General features: G+C 47.0%; 1 protein-coding gene across 1 annotated transcript; it reads right to left on the bottom strand.

Annotated features, from left to right (window-relative positions):
• Positions 1-14,942: 14,942 nt before the first annotated feature.
• On the bottom strand, positions 14,943-16,284 carry LOC123180681 (protein EARLY RESPONSIVE TO DEHYDRATION 15). Its single transcript, XM_044592788.1, has 3 exons — positions 16,022-16,284; positions 15,566-15,848; positions 14,943-15,438 (listed from the first exon to the last, which is right to left on the bottom strand). Exons 2-3 carry the CDS (start codon positions 15,819-15,821, stop codon positions 15,278-15,280), a joined length of 417 nt encoding a protein of 138 aa, XP_044448723.1. The 5' UTR covers positions 15,822-15,848; positions 16,022-16,284; the 3' UTR covers positions 14,943-15,277.
• Positions 16,285-21,282: the final 4,998 nt, after the last annotated feature.

The following is a 21,282-nucleotide window of genomic DNA, read 5'->3' as shown; positions in this document are numbered from 1 at the left end:
GTTGACTGTCGAGGGGAAGAAGGCGGACTGCGTCCGCTGCACCGCCAGCGCACTCTCCGGCGGCTCCGCCGCTCCGGCGTCCTTGGCCACTCCCTTGCCCTTGGTGGATTTTGGTGCCATGGCGGCTGGGGGAGGAGGGCAGGATAGAGGGCGCCGGAAGCGCAACGGCGGCAAGCAGGAACGAAGCTTGAAGAAGAAGAGGAAGGCAGGTGGAGGTCTCCGAGATTGGGGTTGCGCGAAGGGTAAAAGGAACAGTGCGCCCGTGGTTATCCCTTTTTATCGGGAAGCCGCGGGGGGCGCTGCCCATTTACTGTGATGTGACGCATGCGTGTGGAAACCGCCCCACGCATGCCGCCCACGTCACGCACGCCCCTCCACGCCGCGCCACGCGCGCGGGTCATGGGAAGCGAAGCGCGCGAAGAGTCTTACCGCGGTAAAAACCGCCCCACCTGCCCGCGCACCGTTTTTGGGCCTGGCCCAACAACGTGTCGCGCTTATGTGTGGCCCAGGCCCGGGGGCTCCTGTCGGTGTACAAAAAGAGGGGTGCGTTTTTGTACCCCTATTCCTGTGCACGGGCAGTCGGAGCCGCGTCTACGGTCACGCCAAGCAAAACAGGGGAGGTGAGCCAAGGTAAGACCGAAGCCCAAGATAATCAGAGCAACGCCAAGGCCAAGACCACGAAGAGCAGAGGGACGAAGCAGGTTCCCCCGGCAAGACCCTTGCCGGGGCAGCTCGCCCCACACCAACAAAGCGAGCCACCCTTGAGCCCACGGTCCCCAACGCCATCATCGACGTGGAGCCAGGGCTCGGGAAGGCTCCTCTGTGGTGGCATGCAGATCTTTGTGAAGACATATTCAAGATCAGATGAGGATTAGAAGACGACGATCCTCGGCAAGATCCTTGCCGAGGAAGGCCACCAGACCCCCGGCAAGGTCCTTGCCGGGGACGACAACGCGCCGCGGCAAGACCCTTGCCGGGCCACACGGCAAGACCCTTGCCGGTCCACCCGGTAAGGCCCTCGCCAAGGACACTGGCAGGGCCACCGCCAGGCCCACGCCAACCAAGCTTCCACCACCGTTCACATGCAGCTGCCAGCCCAACCAGCTGGGTCGGCACCTGCGTGGCAACATGCAGCTCCCAAGCCAACTCATCGAGCGCCTGCGTGGCGGCATCAGATCTTCGTGAAGGCTCCACCACCGCGCCACCTCAGCTGCCCGCCTGCCTACATGGCGCCGCACGCATCGCTGGCCAGGGCGCGTGTCAAATCGAGGAGGAGCGGCGACGGATGGGACGGGCCTTGCCCCCGTCCCCAATAAAGCAAGGGGACACCTAAGCTACGCATTAAATGCATCTTGTCCTGTAATATGAGCAATAAGCTCTGTGCCACTGTGGCAGCCCCTTCCAACTATAAAAGGAGGCCCATGGCATACTGGAGAAGGATTCGGCTCTTTCGAACCACGCACTGACCACACCTAGTTCGAGAGCTCAAGAACTCTCTGAAATACACCCACCAAAGCAGAACTAGGGTTTTATGCATCCTCGCGGCCCGAACCTGGGTAAACGATCCTTGTGCTATCTACTAGCCCTGCTCTTCTCGCAACCCCGCGCCCCAGCAACCGTAGTAGGGATTCTCGTGATCCCATAGGTGTCGTTTCACACCGACAATACCGTATATAGGAAGGTATGATGGACTCATATGGAATAACTTTGGGGTTTATGGAAGTGGATGAACAATGAGTACAAGCATGAGTAGTATATAAATCACCATGAACATAAATATCGTGGAGGCTATGTTGATTTTGTTTCAACTACATGCATGAACATGTGCCAAGTCAAGCCACTCGAATCGTTCAAAGGAGGATACCACCCTATCATACCACATCACAACCATTTTAATAGCATGTTGGCACGCAAGGTAAACCATTATAAACTCGTAGCTAATTAAGCATGGCATGAGCAACTATAATCACTAATTGTCATTGCAAATATGTTTCATTCATAATAGGCTGAATCAGGAACGATGAACTGATCATATTTACAAAAACAAGATAGGTCGAGTTCATACCAGCTTCACTCATCTCAATCAGTCCATCATATATCGTCATTATTGCCTTTCACTTGCACGACCGAACGGTGTGATAATAATAATAGTGCACGTGCATTAGACTAAGCTGGAATCTGCAGGCATTTAATACACCGGAAAAGACAAGGTAATATGGGCTCTTTGTTAAATCAACAATAATGCATATAAGAGCCACTCAACATTTTCATCATGGTCTTCTCCTCTCGACCCCCAAAGAAAAGAAATAAAATAAAACTATTTACACGGGAAAACTCCCAAGAAGCAAAAGAAGAACAAGAAATCTTTTTGGGTTTTCTTTTAATTACTACTACTACAGGCATGGAAAGTAAACTAGCTAAAAGCTACAACTATTTTTTTTGGTTTTTCTTAAGGTTTTTCAAACACACAAGAAGAAGGCTTAGAAAAGAAAATAAACTAGCATGGATAGTACAATGAAAAAGTATGAGCACTGACAACTGGCATGAGTGTGTGAACATGAATGTAATGTCGGTGAGAAATACATACTCCCCCAAGCTTAGGCTTTTGGCCTAAGTTGGTCTAGGCCACGGATCAAAGCTGCCCTCTCCGGTGTATGGAGGGGTGTCCTCTGGGTGCCACTGGTTGGCGATCTCCTCCGGATCCCACTGATAAACAGACTATCGATAAGGGTCAAGTGGTGGCTCCAGCTCAGGCTCTAGAGTTGTGTTAGGCTCTAGTACGCATAAATGGCTTCGGGTAAGATGAGGTACGTGCCTGAAAGTATGTTAAACAGAGAGGCTGCATGCAAGGTAATAATCTCACAGTAATTTTTATCAAATATCAATTTATACTTAAGCATCTTCTTCTTATCTTTAACAATAAAGTCATGTGTTACCATACTCTTGTAATCTAGAAAAACAGGGGGCAGCAACTTTTCCTCTTTCTCATAATGCCTAATAGGTATCTCAAAGTGTGCAGCAAGGCGCGAAGCATGCCGCCGAAGATGGGGCCCTTTGTACGGTTCAGACTTAATCGTTTAGCTATAATAGCGCCTAAACTGAAAGTTGTATCATGAAACAAAGCATGGCGCAAAATAACAATATCAGGAGCATTGAGATTTCCACTGTTCCCGCGACCAATTAAGCATCTACTAGCAAATATTGCAAAGTAACGTAGAACAGGAAAATGTATGCTAGTAATTCTTGCACCGGAAACCTTCCTCATTTCCCCTACAGCAATTGTATCAATAAACCCCTCCACATCATTACGATGTGGTTCCTCTATGCTGCCCGCAAAGGGTATCTTACAGACCCGACAAAAATCATATAGTGACATTTCCCTAACGTCATCATATAAGTGAAATTCCACTGAAGGAGGTGATTTCTTAGCATGAAAGTAAAAATTTTGCACGAAAATATTAGTGAGTAAGAGATACTGTTCGCGCTGGTCGTGGAGGAAGTCGATGAGGCCTACATTCTCAGCCAGGTAATAAAAATCATCGTAAATTCCGGCGGCTCTCAAGAATTCTTGGCAAGGCCATTCGCACGGCCGAACCTCCGCAGTGCGAGGAAGATTATATTTGGGCTTTTTATTCTCTTCACTTTGCTTATCCTTCGAGCTTCGGCTCGAAGAGCCTCTCAACAACCTCTTCAACATTTTCTCCCTCGAAGAACAATCCCCCAAAGCAATTTTGTGAATGAAGCTTTGAGCAAGGAGATCGAAAATGGCAGCAAGATGAGCTAGAACACGGGTTTGAGCTATGGGAGAATTTTTTTCTGGAGGAAGACAAAGTGAGTGGGTGCTGGAATAAGTGGAGGGGGTCCACATGGGGTCCACGAGGCAGGGGCGCGCCCTGGACCCTCGTGGCCAAGTGGTGGCCCCCTCTGGTGTGTTCTCAGTGCTAGATATTCTTAAATATTCTACAAAAAATCATATTTCATTTTGAGGACATCTGGAGAACATTTATTTTCGGGGTATTTTTTATTGTAAGGATATTTCAGAAAACAAACAGAAAATACTATTTTTGCTTTATTTAATCTAAATAACAGAAAGTAAAAGAAGGGTACAGAGAGTTGTGCTTTCTAACTTCATCCATCTCATGCTCATCAAAAAGAATCCACTAACAAGGTTGATCAAGTCTTGTTAACAAACTCTTTCCGAATCGCATGAAACCGGAGAATTTTCGAATAGCACTAGGTTACCTCAACGGGGATATGCATGTCCCCAACAATAAGAATATCATATTTCTTCTTAACAGTAGGAAGAGGAAATTCAAAACCTCCAATAATAATCGTTGAAGTTTTTCCAATAGAATTGATACTGTGGACTTGAGGTTGTTTCTTCAGAAAGTGTACCGGATGCTCATTACCATTAACATGAAAAGTGACATTGCCTTTGTTGCAATCAATAACAGCCCCTGCAGTATTCAAAAAGGGTCTACCAAGGATAACAAAGTCTGTTAAAATAGTAACGTTTGCAACCACAACAGGCACATCCTCACAAATACCGACTGGTATAGCAGTTGATTTATCGGCCATTTGCAAAGATATTTCAGTAGGTGTCAATTTATTCAAACCAAGTCTATGATATAAAGAGAGAGGCATAACACTAACACCGGCTCCAAGATCACATAAAGCAGTTTTAAAATAGTTTCTTTTAATGGAGCATTGTATAGTTGGTACTCCTGGATCTCCAAGTTTCTTTGGTATTCCACCCATAAAAGTATAATTAGCAAGCATGGTGGAAATTGCAGCTTCCGGTATCTTTCTTTTATTTGTAACAATATCTTTCATATACTTAGCATAAGGATTCATTTTAAGCATATCAGTCAAACGCATACGCAAAAAGATAGGTCTAATCATTTCAGCAAAGCGCTCAAAATCCTCATCATCCTTTTTCTTGGATGGTTTAGGAGGAAAAGGCATGGGTTTCTGAACCCATGGTTCTCTTTCTTTACCGTGCTTCCTAGCAACAAAGTCTCTCTTATCATAATATTGATTCTTTGATTGTGGGTTATCAAGATCAACAGCAGGTTCAATCTCTACATAATTGTTATTGCTAGGTTGAGCATCAACATGAACATCATCACTAATATTATCACTTGGTTCATGTTCATTACCAGATTGTGTTTCAGCATCAGAAATAGAAATATCATTGGGATTCTCAGGTGTGTCAACAACAGGTTCACTAGAAGCATGCAAAGTCCTATCATTTTTCTCTTTCTTCCTCTTAGAAGGACTAGGTGTATCAACATTAGTTCTCTAAGAATCTTGCTCAATTCTCTTAGGGTGGCCCTCAGGATATAAAGGTTCCTTAGTCATTTTACCCCCTCTAGTCATAACTCTAACAACATTATCATTTTTCTTATTATTTAATTCATTAAGCAAATCATTTTGTGCTTTGAGCACTTGTTCTACTTGAGTGGTAACCATAGAAGCATGTTTACTAATAAGTTTAAGTTCACCTTTAACTCTAGACATATAATCACTCAAGTGTTCAATCATATAAGCATTATGTTTCAATTGTCTACCAACATAAGCATTGAAGTTTTCTTGGTTAACAATAAAATTATCAAACTCATCTAAGCATTTGCTAGCAGACTTATAACGAGGAATATCACCTTCATCAAATATATAGAGAGAATTTACCTTTACTACCTGTGTCGGGTTATCAAGACCATGTATTTCTTCAATAGGTGGTAAATTCTTAACATCTTCAGCTTTAATACCTTTTTCTTTCATAGATTTCTTTGCCTCTTGCATATCTTCAGGACTGAGAAATAGAATACCCCTTTTCTTCGGAGTTGGCTTAGGAGTTGGTTCAGGAAGTGTCCAATCATCATCATTACTCAATATATTATTCAATGGCAATTCAGCTTGCTCAGCAGTTCTTTCCCTGAGAACACAACTAGCACAACTATCGAGGTGGTCTCTGGAAGCATCGGTTAGTCCATTATAAAAGATATCAAGCATTTCATTTTTCTTGAGAAGATGATCAGGCAAAGCATTAAGTAATCGGAGAAGCCTCCCCCAAGCTTGTGGGAGACTCTCTTCTTCAATTTGCACAAAATTATATATTTCCCTTAAAGCAGCTTGTTTCTTATGAGCGGGGAAATATTTAGCAGAGAAGTAATAAATCATAACCTGGGGACTATGCACACAACCAGGATCAAGAGAATTAAACCATGTTTTAGCATCACCCTTTAATGAGAACGGAAATAATTGAAGGATATAGTAGTAACAAATTTTTTCCTCATGAGTGAATAGGGTGGCTATATCATTTAATTTAGTAAGATGTGCCACAACAGTTTCATATTCATAGCCATAAAAAGGATCAGATTCAACCAAAGTAATTAACTCAGGATCGATAGAGAAATCATAATCCTTATCAGAAATACAGATAGGTGAAGTAGCAAAAGCAGGGTCATATTTCATTCTAGCATTCAGAGAATTTTCTTTCAGCTTAGCTAACTGTTTCTTAAGATCATATCTATCTTTGCAAGCAAAAAAGTCTCTAGCAGTTTCTTCATCCATAACATAACCCTCAAGAACATCAGGCAATTCATATCTAGGGGGAGAATCTTCATCATCACTTTCATCAATATTATCAGTTTCAATAATTTCATTCTCTCTAACCCTAGCAAGTTGTTCATCAAGAAATTCACCTAATGGCACAGTAGTATCAAGCATAGAAGTAGTTTCATCATAAGCATCATGCAAAGCAGAAGTGGCATCATCAATAACATGCGACCTATCAGAATCAATAGCAGGAGTAGGTGTCGCAAGTTTACTCAAAACAGAAGGTGAATCAAGTGCAGAGCTAGATGGCAGTTCCTTACCTCCCCTCGTAGTTGAGGGAAAAATCTTGGTTCTGTCATCTTTCAAGTTCCTCATAGTGATCAACGGATATAAATCCCAAGTGACTCAAAGAATAGAGCTATGCTCCCCGGCAACAGCGCCAGAAAATAGTCTTGATAACCTGCAAGTATAGGGGATCGCAACAGTTTTCGAGGGTAGAGTATTCAACCCAAATTTATTGATTTGACACAAGGGGAGCCAAAGAATATTCTCAAGTATTAGGAGTTGAGTTGTCAATTCAACCACACCTGGAAAACTTAATACCTGCAGCAAAGTATTTAGTAGCAAAGTAGTATGGAAGTAACAGTAACGATGGTAAAAGTAACAATAGCAATTTTGTAGTAATTATAATAGTGGCAATGGAAAAGTAACTAAGCAAAGATCAATATGTGAAAAGCTCGTAGGCATTGGATCAGTGATGGATAATTATGTCGGATGCGATTCCTCATGCAACAGTTATAGCATAGGGTGACACGGAACTAGCTCCAGTTCATCAATTTAATGTAGGCATGTATTCCGAATATAGTCATACGTGCTTATGGAAAAGAACTTGCATGACATCTTTTGTCCTACCCTCCCGTGGCAGCGGGGTCCTATTGGAAACTAAGGGATATTAAGGCCTCCTTTTAATAGAGTACCGGACCAAAGCATTAACACATAGTGAATACATGAACTCCTCATACTACGGTCATCACCGGGAGTGGTCCCGATTATTGTCACTTCGGGGTTACCGGATCATAACACATAGTAGGTGACTATTGACTTGCAGAATAGGATCAAGAACTCACATATATTCATGAAAACATAATAGGTTCAGATCTGAAATCATGGCACTCGGGCCCTAGTGACAAGCATTAAGCATAGCAAAGTCATAGCAACATCAATCTCAGAACATAATGGATACTAGGGATCAAACCCTAACAAAACTAACTCGATTACAAGATAAATCTCATCCAACCCATCACCGTCCAGCAAGCCTACGATGGAATTACTCATGCACGACGGTGAGCATCATGAGTTGGTGATGGAGGAAGGTTGATGATGACGACGGCGACGGATTCCCCTCTCTGGAGCCCCGAACGGACTCCAGATCAGCCCTCCCGATAGATTAGGGCTTAGCAGTGGCTCCGTATCGTAAAACATGATGGATCCTTCTCTCTGTTTTTTTCTCCCCCAATGTGAATATATAGAGTTGGAGTTGACATTGGTGGAGCCTCAGGGGGCCCACGAGGCAGGGGGCGCGCCCCAGGGGGGTGGGCGCGCCCTCCACCCTCGTGGACAGGGTGTGGGCCCCCTGGTTTTGATTCTTTCGCTAGTATTTTTTATTTATTCCAAAAATATTCTCCGTGAAGTTTCATGTCATTCCGAGAACTTTTATTTCTGCATAAAAATTAACACCATGGCAATTCTGCTGAAAACAGTGTCAGTCCGGGTTAGTTCCATTCAAATCATGCAAGTTAGAGCCCAAAACAAGGGCAAAAGTGTTTGGAAATGTAGATACGACGGAGACGTATCAGTCGGCGGTGCTTAAGGCGATTCAGGAGCAGAACGAGTCGATCATGAAGGCGGTGGCGGCGTCCAACACCATCTTCGCCGAGATCTGCCATGTGGTGGCGGATTTGGCGTCGTGGAAGCCACATCTGGAGCACTTCGTCACCGATCTGCGGCAGGAGCTTGGAGGAGTGCGCCAAGAGATCGACACCATCGTGCGCAACCCTGTCCTTGCCCTCAAGCCGTCGGATCTCCCTCCGATTCTCCCAAGGTCAAGCAGCGCGCTGTTCCCCAACGGCGGCAGCAGCTCTCAAGGGCCCGATGGCCACCGCGTCGATCTGCTTCACCGGGGGGTTGGCTCTGGGGTGGTTACCACCTTGGTCCCGCCTCCGGTCACGGGTACGTTTCCAGGCCCCTGTTCCCGTCCTATGGAGATCCCGCGTCAGGTTGATAGTCGGTCGAGGCCTTTGGGGCGTTCACCTGTGTGTGGGTCGTCCCGATCGGGCAGTCCGTTCCAGCATCGTTCATCTATCCTTCCTAGGCCTAAGATGGATTTCCCTCCGTTCTGGGGAGAATGGCCACACAGTTGGAAGCGGAATTGTGAGTCGTATTTCAGGGTGTTTCACCTAGACCTAGAGTTTTGGGTAGATACCGCGGCCATGCACTTCACAGGGGCAGCCATGGTATGGCTAGAGAACAAAGGGTTCGACCTGCGCCATATGGAATGGGAAAAAATTTGCGCAGTGGTCTGTGAATAGTTCGAGAGGAACGAGTTCAATGGCCTGTTGCGTCAGCTTTTTCATTTGCGCTAGACTGACTCGGTGTCGGATTACACTGCTAGGTTCACTGTGATTATGCATTCCTTGCTTGCGCACAGTACTACCTGGGATCATGCTCTGTTCCCATCTTGTTATGTCGATGGGCTTAAGGACAAGATTCGCGTGGTTGTTCTAGTGCATAATCCAAAAGATCTCGATACTGCTGTTTCTCTCGCTTTCTTATAGGAAGAGGCGCTGGAGATCTCCAAGCGGCGAGAACCACGACGCTCGGAAGGGGGATCAGGTGGTGGGCAGAGCAGCCGTTCCCATTTTCGGGGTGCCATGCCCCTCCCTGCACCTCCTGGGCGACCACCACTCGCGGCCACAGCAGCGGACGACCGTCGCGGGGCAACGACTGATAGTTCCTGGAACGGTAACACAGTCGAAGATCGCCTCTCCACGCTCAAGTCCTATCATTGGGCCAAGGGGCTATGTTATCTCTGTGGTGAGAAGTGGGGCAGAGAGCACAAATGCGCGACAACAGTTCAACTCCATGTGGTGTGTTGGGTTTCTCATGCCTACCGATCAGCGAAGAATGATCTGATTCTAACAGCGAGTGTCACACCATCTCAAGAGCTGTGATGCAAGGTACAGTAGCCCCACAAACCATTAGATTGCAAGGAAAGATTCAGCAACAGCAAGTGTTGCTGTTGATTGACTCAGGTAGCTCTCACAGTTTCATCAGCACTGATCTAGCACGCATGTTACAAGGGGTGTGCAGCACAACAATCTCTCTGAAAGTCAAGATTGCAGATGGAGGGCAGTTGATCTATAACAAGGCTATCAACCAATGCAAGTGGTCTGTCCAGGGGCACAAATTCTGTTCCGATCTCAAGGTGCTCCCTCTGGGCTGCTATGATATGATTGTCGGAATGGATTGGCTCGAGAAACACAGCCAGATGGATGTACATTGGGGTCGCAAGCTGATGTCGTTCGTTCACCATGGAAAGAAAATCACTTTGAGTGGGATCCAACCTCATACGGAGGAGTGTCATCCCGTGTCGTTGGACCAACTTCACTTCCTGGTGGCATGTAATGGCATACACCAAATGGTTCAGCTGCAGGTAGTGGTTGAGAAGCAGAAGGGGCAAACATAAACAAGTGTACCTCCACCCGTGGCTGAATTGATCGACAAATTCTAGGCCCTGTTTGAAGCACCAAAAGGCTTGCCACCATCCAGGCCGTTTGGCCACAAGATCGCCTCAATACCGGGAGCCCAGCCTGTCAACATCAAGTCTTATCGATACAATCCTTTTCAGAAAGATGAGATAGAAAGACAGATTAAGGGGTGGTTTGATACGGCATGGGGTGCTCGTGTTCATCGACGATATACTTGTCCATAGTGCTACACTAACTGAGCATGTCAGCCTCCTTCGGCAAGTGTTTGAGAGACTGCAAGCACATCAACTTAAGGTAAAACTATCCAAGTGCACTTTTGCTCAACCGCAGCTGACCTACCTGGGTCATGTGATCAGTGCTCAGGGAGTCGCGACAGATGAGAAGAACATCACAGTAGTAAAAGAGTGGCCGACACCAACGGGGGTGCGCCAGGTCAGAGAATTTCTTGGGTTGGCTGGGTATTACAGGAGGTTCGTCCGGAATTTTGGGCTCATCAGTCGTCCCTTGACCAACTTGTTGAAGAAAGGAGCAGTGTTTGTTTGGTTTTGGGAAGCTGAAGAAGCGTTCCAGCACTTGAAAACAGCTCTTATCACTGCTCCTGTTCTGGCTTTACCCCGTTTCGACAAACCTTTCAAGATCGAAACGGACGCGTCTGATCATGGGGTAGGCGCGGTGCTCATGCAGGACGGACACCCGTTGGCATTTCTTAGCAAAGCTTTGGGTCCCCGGAATCGTGGTCTATCCACCTATTAAAAAGAGTTCATGGCTATTCTCATGGCTGTGGAAAAGTGGCGCTCGTATTTGCAAAGTTTAGAGTTTGTCATTTGGACTGACCATAGTGCTCTGGCTCATATCAGCGACCAACGGCTGGTTACCCCGTGGCAAAGGTGTGCCTACACCAAGCTGATGGGTTTGCAATACAAAGTGGTGTACCGCAAGGGAGTTGAGAACACGGCGGTTGACGCCCTATCCCGTAGAGATGCGGAAGTCACGGCGATCACCATAGCTAACCCTGTGTGGCTGGAAGAAGTAGTGAAAGGATATCAAAATGATGACAAAGCCAAGGCTATATTACAGCAACACGGTGCAGCAGGAGATCTCATTTCCGATTACGAGGTGAAAGACAGGGTCATATTGTACAAAGGCAGAGTTTGGGTGGGGCTGAATGTTACCGTGCAACAGAAAATACTGCAAGCCATCCACTCTAGTGCAATGGGGGATCACTCGGAGATTCATGCTACATATGAACGTCTAAGGCGACTGTTCACTTGGTCAGGGATGCGGCAAGATGTGGTCGCCTGGGTGTCGAACTGTAGTACTTGCAAACAAGCAAAGACAGAAAAGATCCATACTCCGGGATTGCTGGAACCCCTGCCCGTTCCTCCACATGCTTGGCACACCATCACTCTCGACTTTGTGGAAGATTTGCCCAACTCTCGGGGCTACTCCTGCATTATGGTGGTGGTGGATAAGCTGACTCGGTACGCCCATTTCATTCCTCTAGCACATCCCTTCTCAGCTCTCCAAGTGGCTACAGCGTTTATGACTCATGTTTACAAATTGCACGGTCTGCCTCACGCAATGGTCTCGGACCATGATCGGGTCTTCACAAGAAACCTGTGGAAAGAGTTGTTTCGTCAAGCCGGGACGGAGTTGAGAATGTCTTCGGCGTACCACCCACTGATACGTCTCCAACGTATCTATAATTTTTTATTGTTCCATGCTATTATATATTCTGTTTTGGATGTTTAATGGGCTTTATTATACACTTTTATATTATTTTTGGGACTAACCTATTAACCCATGGCCCAGTGCAAATTGTTGTTTTTTTGCCTATTTCAGTGTTTCGCAGAAAAGGAATATCAAACGGAATCCAAACGGAATGAAACCTTCGGGAACGTGATTTTTGGAACAAACGTGATCCAGAGGACTTGGAGTGGACGTCAAGAGACAAACGAGGAGGCCACGAGGCAGGGAGGCGCGCCTGCCCCCCGTGGGCGCGCCCCCCACCCTCGTGGCTCCACCGATCTACTTCTTCCTCCTATATATACCTACGTACCCCGAAAACATCCAGGAGCACGACGAAACCCTAATTCCACCGCCGCAACCTTCCGTACCCGTGAGATCCCATCTTGGGGCCTTTTCCGGCGCTCCGCCGGAGGGGGAATCAGTCACGGAGGGCTTCTACATCAGCACCATAGCCTCTCCGATGATGTGTGAGTAGTGTACCTCAGACCTTCGGGTCCATAGTTATTAGCTAGATGGCTTCTTCTCTCTCTTTGGATCTCAATACAAAGTTCTCCACGATTCTCGTGGAGATCTATTCGATGTAATCTTCTTTTGCGGTGTGTTTGTTGAGACCGATGAATTGTGGGTTTATGATCAAGTTTATCTATGAACAATATTTGAATCTCCTCTGAATTCTTTTATGTATGATTGGTTATCTTTGCAAGTCTCTTCGAATTATCAGTTTGGTTTGGCCTACTAGATTGATCTTTCTTGCAATGGGAGAAGTGCTTAGCTTTGGGTTCAATATTGCGTTGCTCGATCCTAGTGACAGAAGGGGAAACGACACGTATTGTATTGTTGCCATCGAGGATAAAAAGATGGGGTTTATATCATATTGCTTGAGTTTATCCATCTACATCATGTCATCTTGCCTAATGTGTTACTCTGTTCTTATGAACTTAATACTCTAGATGCATGCTGGATAGCGGTCGATGTGTGGAGTAATAGTAGTAGATGCAGGCAGGAGTCGGTCTACTTGTTGCGGACGTGATGCCTATATACATGATCATGCCTAGATATTCTCATAATTATGCACTTTTCTATCAATTGCTCGACACTAATTTGTTCACCCACCGTAATACTTATGCCATCTTGAGAGAAGCCACTAGTGAAACCTATGGCCCCCGGGTCTATTCTCCATCATATAAGTTTACATCTATTTTACTTTGTATTCTTTATTTTCAGTCTTTATCGTAAAAATACCAAAAATATTATCTTATCATCTCTATCAGATCTCACTTTTGCAAATGGTCGTGTAGGGATTGACAACCCCTTTATCGCATTGGTTGCAAGGTTCTTATTTGTTTGTGTAGGTACGAGGGACTCACGCGTGGTCTCCTACTGGATTGATACCTTGGTTCTCAAAAACTGAGGGAAATACTTACGCTACTTTGCTGCATCACTCTTTCCTCTTCAAGGGAAAACCAACGCAGTGCTCAAGAGGTAGCACCCACAGACAGATGGCACCACAGAGAGAGAGTAAACCAGTGTATGGAGACTTTCTTGCGCTGTTTTGTACACTCCTGCTCACATAGGTGGTTTCAATGGCTGCACCTGGCTGAGTTCTGGTACAACACAGCGCCACACTCCGCGCTGCAGGCTTCTCCTTTTGAGGTACACTATGGTCACCCCCTCGCCATTTTGGGATTGTGAATGCCTCAATGGTGGCTCCAGCTGATCTGAACTGTTGGAACCAGGAGAGGGAGGTTATGACAGCCTTGCTGAAACAACATCTAGAAAGATCCCGGCATCGGATGAAAGACCAGGCAGATAGAAAAAGATCAGAGAGATCCTTCTCAGTGGGTGACTGGGTATTCGTGAAGCTGCAGCCATACGTGCAGGTCTTAGTTGCGGCACGGGCTAACAACAAGTTGTCTTCCAATTTTTTTGGCCCTTTCCAGGTTACAGCGCGCATTGGAAACGTGGCGTATCGCTTGCAACTGCCGGAGGGGAGCCGGATTCACCCGGTGTTCCATGTGTCCTTACCCGGGGGGGCACTGCCACCGAGCGCTGACACAGTATCAGCGTTGCCGGAGCCTGCGTTGCCATACTCGCCTCCAGACTTCCCCGAGAAGGTGCTGGCTAGGCGCCTGATTACAAAAGACAAATCGAAGATCCCTGAAGTGCTGGTCAAGTGGTCGTCGCAGCCAGAGGCGCTGCCGTCATGGGAGGACTTCTTCGAGCTCCGGAGCCGATTCCCAGGGGCTGCGGCTTGGGGTCAAGCCGCGTCTGAAGCAAGGGGGGTGTCACGGCTGATATTGCACCAGCCTCCAGTCCAGAGCCCACGAGCACCACCGGGCGGCCCAAGAGAAGTAATAAGCCCAACAAGCTTTTCGACCCATCAACCTGGGAGCTGTAAGCGGACTGTTAAGTAGCCCACGGTGGAGTGGAGCGGGGTACGAAATTATAATAGACTGAATCCACTCCTTGTCCCCTTCCTCTGTTTCCCTGTATCCCCTCCCCTTCCTCCTACCTCCCGACCCCCTTTCTCCCTCACAAACCCTAGCAAGATCCGCCTGTAATTCGCCATGTTTGCTTGAATCGAGTAAGAGGGTCGTGACAGTGATGCACTCTGCGAGACGTGGCAGCAAACTACTCCCCCGTCCCATAATGTTAAGACGTTTTTTGACACTGCTGCCATGGCAGCCGAATCTGAAGGCACGTTCCAACATTGAGAATCAGTGTATATAGCTGAGGTGAAGACCATACTTATCATAAACCAATCCAACTGAATATTATCATCTTCCAGCACCAGCTACTTGGGGACCCTGATTCTAAACTCCCATGCAGAACATGGCAGCAATCAATCAACAATAAATCAGAAGAGAATGGCATCTCAACAACCAACAGCGACGCATCTTTATCTTTAGAAAAGGGTAAACAATAATTAAAATTAAGCTGCTTGGCCACGCAATAACAAGGGTGCATTCTACTAATACATTCTTGTCCAACGCACTGAGCACAACATAACTTACAAGGCAAATCACACTAAACATCGGTTGCATTTTGTTGCCTTTTTCTTAGGTCATTTCATTTCTAGTACTTAATATAATATACAGACGGACACCACTACTTACTACTCGGCGGCAGCAGCCAGAGCAATGCATCACTGCAGGCAGAGAAAGCGTAGGATTTGCTCGATTCTTGAAGCTTGACATCCCAACCTAGCGAGGCTGGTGGATGAAGCGCGGTGCGCCACCGCTCCTCGGGCTGCCGGCGTACTTGGTGGGCTTCTCGGTGTACCTAGGCTTCTCCGAGAAGCCACGCAGGGCGTCGCCGCCCTTTGGGCTTGGGGACGCCAGGCTCAGCGCCTTGAGCACCCCGTCTGCACATACAGAAGCACATACGTGATGAGCTCACTGCAGTCTTGCTTCATCTTTTATTTGAGCGCTCATATCATATACAGTACTGTACATATATAGGCGTGGACAGTGAATTGGGTGATAAAGTACCAATATTGAGTGCCGCTGGCGGCTGCGGCTGCGGCTGCGAAGCCTCGACAGCGATGGCGTCCTCGGCCTCGAAGGCGATGAGGGAGTCGGCCATATCGTCGAGCTGCTGGTGCTGGTGGTACCAGTGGTCGCGAAACCAGGCGGTGGACTTGACGAGGTCCCACCACAGCGGTGAGAAGTCCTCCACCTGCTGTAACGCTGCCGGGATGAAGAGCGGGGCCTCCGGGTTAAGCGACGACGCGACCATGGCGCTCATGATTTCCCTGTTGCTCTTGGTCTGGTCCTGGTCGGATCAAAATCAAAACCACGCAGAGATCAGCGACCGGATCCAGTCGTGAGTTGGCGTCGCGAAACAGATGAAAAAGGGTTGCAGATCAAAAAACTAGAGCGCGGTTCTCGGCAGATCTACAAACGGTAGCACGGTACAGAGACGGTTCTTGGTGCACGCATGCATACCTTGGATTGGGGTTGGGGATCGCAGGCAGGAGCAGGGTCAGGATAGAGAATCTGAATCTGGATAGTGGACCGGGTTGGTTTGTGGGTGGGAACGATGGGATTTTTATAGCAGTGTGACCGAGGCCTCTCTAGGATGGAAGGAAGGTGCGACCGAGGCTTCCTTGTTGGCGCTGGCTGGGTCGGACGCAGCTTCCAGCCGGTCGTGCCAGATCGGACGATAAATACTCACGCGTCCCCAACACAAGAGTGGACCGCCGACGACATCGCCCATGCTTACCACGGGCCATTGACTCACACGGAGCAGCCACACACACACCCGCGACGGTCGTGCTCATATATAGGACGTGCTTAAATTTTGGGCCGGTCTACTGCACAGCCATCCGATTAGCGTGCTTAGTTTAGGCCAATTAATCTGTGCAATGTCCTATATAAGATTGCGGCCAACGTCCTTGCTAACCGGTTAAAATGTGTTCTACCCATTATTATCTCTGAGAAACAAAGTGCATTTGTCAAGGGGAGACTTATCACTGATAATGTCCTAGTGGCGTATGAGTGTGTGCATGCAATAAGGAAGAGAAAAAGAAAGAAGTCGTTACATGCGGTTAAGTTAGACATGATGAAGGCATACGATCGTGTGGAGTGGTCTTTTTTGCATAATATGATGACACAACTTGGATTTTCTCAGGCATGAACGGCCATGGTCATGAGATGTGTTATGACAGCAAGGTTTATGATGAAACTGAATGGCGATGTGTCACACGGCTTCCTCCCATCGAGGGGGCTTCGACAGGGTGATCCTTTATCACCGTATCTATTCCTCTTCTGTGTGGAGGGTTTTTCAGCTCTTCTAAAGCAAGCTCAACAAGAAAAGGAAATTCACGGGTCTCCTTTGGGCATCGCTTGGGGGAACCCAGACGAGGTGGAGGCGTTGATCAAGAGGACCAAATGGTGGTCCAGTCAGAAGAACCTCCAGATGGCCGACGTGGTCAACGCATGCTTCATCGCCGCATCCTCCCACTCCAACTCCAGGACACCATGAAGTGGGCGCACAAGCCCGAGGAGGCAGGGCCCATCCTCAACTTCTTTCGCTCCACCTTGGCCGGTATGTGGACGCGGCTCTTCAAGCTGCCCAAGGACAAGATCCCCAAGAAAGGGGAGGACCCCCGGCCTCGAGATTGGCTATGACGCCCCACCGGTAAGTTTTTGACTTGCGGTTATTGTTCTTTCATGTTCTCCAAAGACCCCGGTTAACTTTAGCCGACCTCCCCTTTACAGAAGTGGGTCGCCAGGGTGGAGCAAATGCAGTGCCCAACATCACTACCGAAGGAGGAGAGGACTCCCTTGTTGACGGCCCTCCTAGTCGAGGAGTCGCACGTAGTGGCCCCCAAGGGGTCTAAGCCCCTGAAGGACAGGGCGGGTCTCCGGAATCGGGATACTTCGGTTACCCAGTTCGAGGAGACCCACGCTTCCTCCACCCATGAGGACAAGGAGGAGGAGGATGAGGAAGAGAAGAACCCTCCCACAAAGGGGAAGAGGGCGGCGTCGGAGGATGCCGAGGCTGGGACGCGCCCCCAGCGCCCAAAGAGGTCGAACCAACAAGGCCACAACGCCGGAGAGGATTGTACTCTCCGGCGAGTCAGAAGATGATCCCCTTGCATTGGGGAGGAATAAACTAGCACCCCGGAGGTACGTCGTTGTTTCTCGGTTTACCCTATATCAGCTCCTTTCGGCCAGATCTAGGCTTGCATGAGTACATTCGTACAGCCCGCCAAAGGTGTGCCCTGTCGACTCCTCGAGCAGGTTGCTCGCTGACGTGGCAGGCTGGAAACGCCGAGCCAGCCAACGTTGCTAGAAACGCCATAGGTTGTGGCGTTTCTAATCCAGATTTTTTTAGTGCCCGTGGGGATCTCACCCACTGCTCACCACTCACTCTCTTCTCCCCCATCAGCCTACCCCGAGCTCTTTCCTTTTTTTTCCTTTGTCTCCCCACTTGGACCCTCTCAAATCGTTTGCGTTGGCCCGTGGATCTGGTGTCATTTCCGTTCCTTGAGGTAAATAGGTAATCTCCTTCATCTCACAAATTCTTACTAGTTGGATTTGTCTATTTGGATGGTTTTTGTTCATGTGGTTCCTAACCCTAGTTTTGAACATTGTTCCATAATATGATGTTTGTAGTGTTTACTAATGAGTATTGTTGTTCTAGTAGTATTTACTAATTTGATGAACAGACCTTATGGTTTGGGTTATGCTTAATGATAGGATTTAGGGTTAGGGTTTGGGTGATGCTTAATTTGTATGAACAATGATGTTCTTAGTGGTTTTGTATGCAATGTGTTATATTTTGCATTGTTTCTTTCTTGTACTTACATTCCCAATTTTTAGATGGAGAAGATTGTGAATCTTCATTATGTTGAAGCGGCATTTATGAATGTTGATATTGTTGACAAGTATGAGGTAGTGTTGATATTTGTTGAGAGTCCTAGTTATGAAGAGGTTGTGGAAGAAGCACAAACTACATTAAAGTGGATGGATCCAAGTGACCAAGTTAAATTAGTAGGAAGATATGATGTTGGGATGGCACACAAGTGTCAAATGAAGGCAATGCCTATCAAGTCCAATTTGCATTGGGGTGCATATAAGGAGGTTGTTGCATCCTGGAAAGTCAAATCACTCGAAGTGTTTGCAACTAAGGTGGTCAAGCCTCCTCTCTTTCATGTTGACTTGGACCAAACCTTAGTAGATGATGTGAGCCCGATTAGTAGTGTGCCGCCTATCGTTGAGCAAAGAGTTGAAGTGGAAGACAATGTAATGAGCCAGCATAGCGGCTCACACTTGACACTTGGACGATAGACCATGTGCGCGCGATTGTGGGGTACCGCTTCATAGAGTGTTCATATGTCAATCGAAACCGACTCCCCAAACTTTGGTAACTCCAACTTCAACTTCAATTTTATTAATAACTACTTATGAGACAGAGACCTTTTTTGGCACATACCCGTTATCTCAAGTTTTTGATCAAACGAATCCATTGACACAAATTGTTCATGGGCGAAAGGTGAGTTGTTTAGGTCCTGGAGGGTTGACAGGAAGAACCGCAAGTTTTTGGAGCCGAGATATTCATCCGAGTCACTATGGGCGTATTTGTCCAATTGACACGTTTGAAGGAATCAATGTTGGACTTACTCATCCCCATTGAAAAGCCACTCCCAATGTTCGTATAGAGCAATGGTGATTGAACGGCCAACAGGGAGATACTCCCACATCCAAACTTGTAAGGCCCCACACAAAACCACCAAGACAAGATTTCGGCTTACTCCTCTGACATGCTCCGTCCAACTGCACATTTATACACATGTTAAATGATCACACGCAAGCAACAAATTCATATAATGAAAATGGAACATAGTAAGCATTAGAGGGTACAATAAGGCTAGAGCCGCTGATCCCCAACTCCACTTAACATCCCAGTTACGAAGAGGGTCCAAGAACAACAAGGAGGCGATGTCCCCCGTGCCATCTGAAAACACCACTTGGGTGATTCCACAAGTAAGCCCTAGCATGTTGTTCTCCACAACCGCCGGACTGGCATCCTCCGGGCACTCGTAAAAATGATCGGCTAACCACGAGAACACACCGGATGGCCTAGGATCCTTGGTTTCATGAGTCTAAGGTTCAGGCTCAACACCAACCAATCCTGCAACCCGTTGTCGCCACCCTTCAGACCTCACCTTCCCGGCAAGAGCTCTACCCTCGACCAGAAGGCTAGAGATCATCGCAATATCCTCCAAAGTGGTGGTCATCTCACCAAGGGGCAGGTGAAAAGAGTGCATCTCCAACCTTCAACGGTCCGTAAGGGCAGTAATGACCGTGGAGTTCATCCATGGCGGCGTGCCTTTAAAGTTGAGCACAAACTGAAGAAGATTCATTCTTATGAAATAAGGCTCGTAGCGATGGTCAAATCGTAGGGATTCATGCCGATTGTGGTCCCTCAACCGAAGTATTGGAGGAACCTAAAAAAACAAATGCACAACTTGTTACTTCTCTCAACTTGTGACAATATGAATACACGAATAAAGACAGATAATTACCTCCCTCTTTCCACTAGCACGACACACCTTGTAGAAATCATCAAGGCCAAGATATTTATCCAGCTCAAACATCCTACGTAATAAGTTAGGGCTTGTTAATACAAATGCTTAAAATTATGACCAAATTACATACACAATCGCACATGCATACAGATTTTAATCTCTAAAGCAAATACTACAAATCGCCAACCACATTACCAACACCAACTCTTTTCAATCAAAATTATCCCAAACAATTTATTCAAACTAATTAGGAACCAAATCTTAGGATTCAACATAATACATTTTTTCTATCTCTAAATCCAATACTACACAGGTACCGTAACAAATACTTCAACACTAGTATATCTTATTTCTAAACATAATCTAACCCAACTATTCTTCAAACAAATCACAAAAACTCATCTTAGGGTTCCACCATGTTTCAAAAAATGTATCTACAATAGCCAATCTTTGACTCGAAAAAATTGGAGGAATGGAAGGGGAATACCTCAAGCAACTTGGGGACGGTCCGATCTACTCGTTTTGATGGCCAAAGTAGAGGATTTGGGAGGGATTAGATGAAGAATGGGAGAGGGACGAGTGCCAGTTCGTCTTTGGCGGTTGCAGCTGGGGAAGAAGAGCCCGACTAGGGCTCCGATTGGGTCCCACCCACGACCTTGCGCACATTACTTAATCCAGGCCAACAACCGCCATAGGGCGTGGCGTTACCAAAGCAGAAACGCCCATGGGCCTTGCGTTTCAAGCTTGCCACGTCAGCGACAGCGCCAGCTCGACCCGACAATGGGTCAGGGCAACGCTGACTAGCTCGGCGTTTCGGTGTGAATTAGTGTCACATCAGCAAGCAACGCCAGCTCAACCTGACCGTGGGCCAGGGCAATGCTGACTAGCTCGACGTTTCGGTGTGGATCAGTAGCGCCACGGGCTGTGGCGTTTCTAAAAGGGCCAGATCGTGAAATAATTTCGTGAGGAGTTCATTTTGTGAGCAAGTGTTCTGACAAGGTCAAGGTCAGAACAGTGATTTCGGCCTCATTTTTGTGTTTGATGATCACAGGAGTGTCCCCACGAAAAGAAAAGAAAGAGATGACCAGGAGCGTGATTCTAAAAACTTATACCTAACTAAGCCTAGCACTTGGCTACATATAACTTGGAAGAGGGTGCTAATGTAGGAGA

This window comes from Triticum aestivum, chromosome 1D (genome assembly GCF_018294505.1).
Source record: "Triticum aestivum cultivar Chinese Spring chromosome 1D, IWGSC CS RefSeq v2.1, whole genome shotgun sequence".
Taxonomy (NCBI): Eukaryota; Viridiplantae; Streptophyta; class Magnoliopsida; order Poales; family Poaceae; genus Triticum; species Triticum aestivum.
Note: the sequence above shows the minus strand (reverse complement) of the source record. Positions and strands in the feature narration are given on the sequence as shown.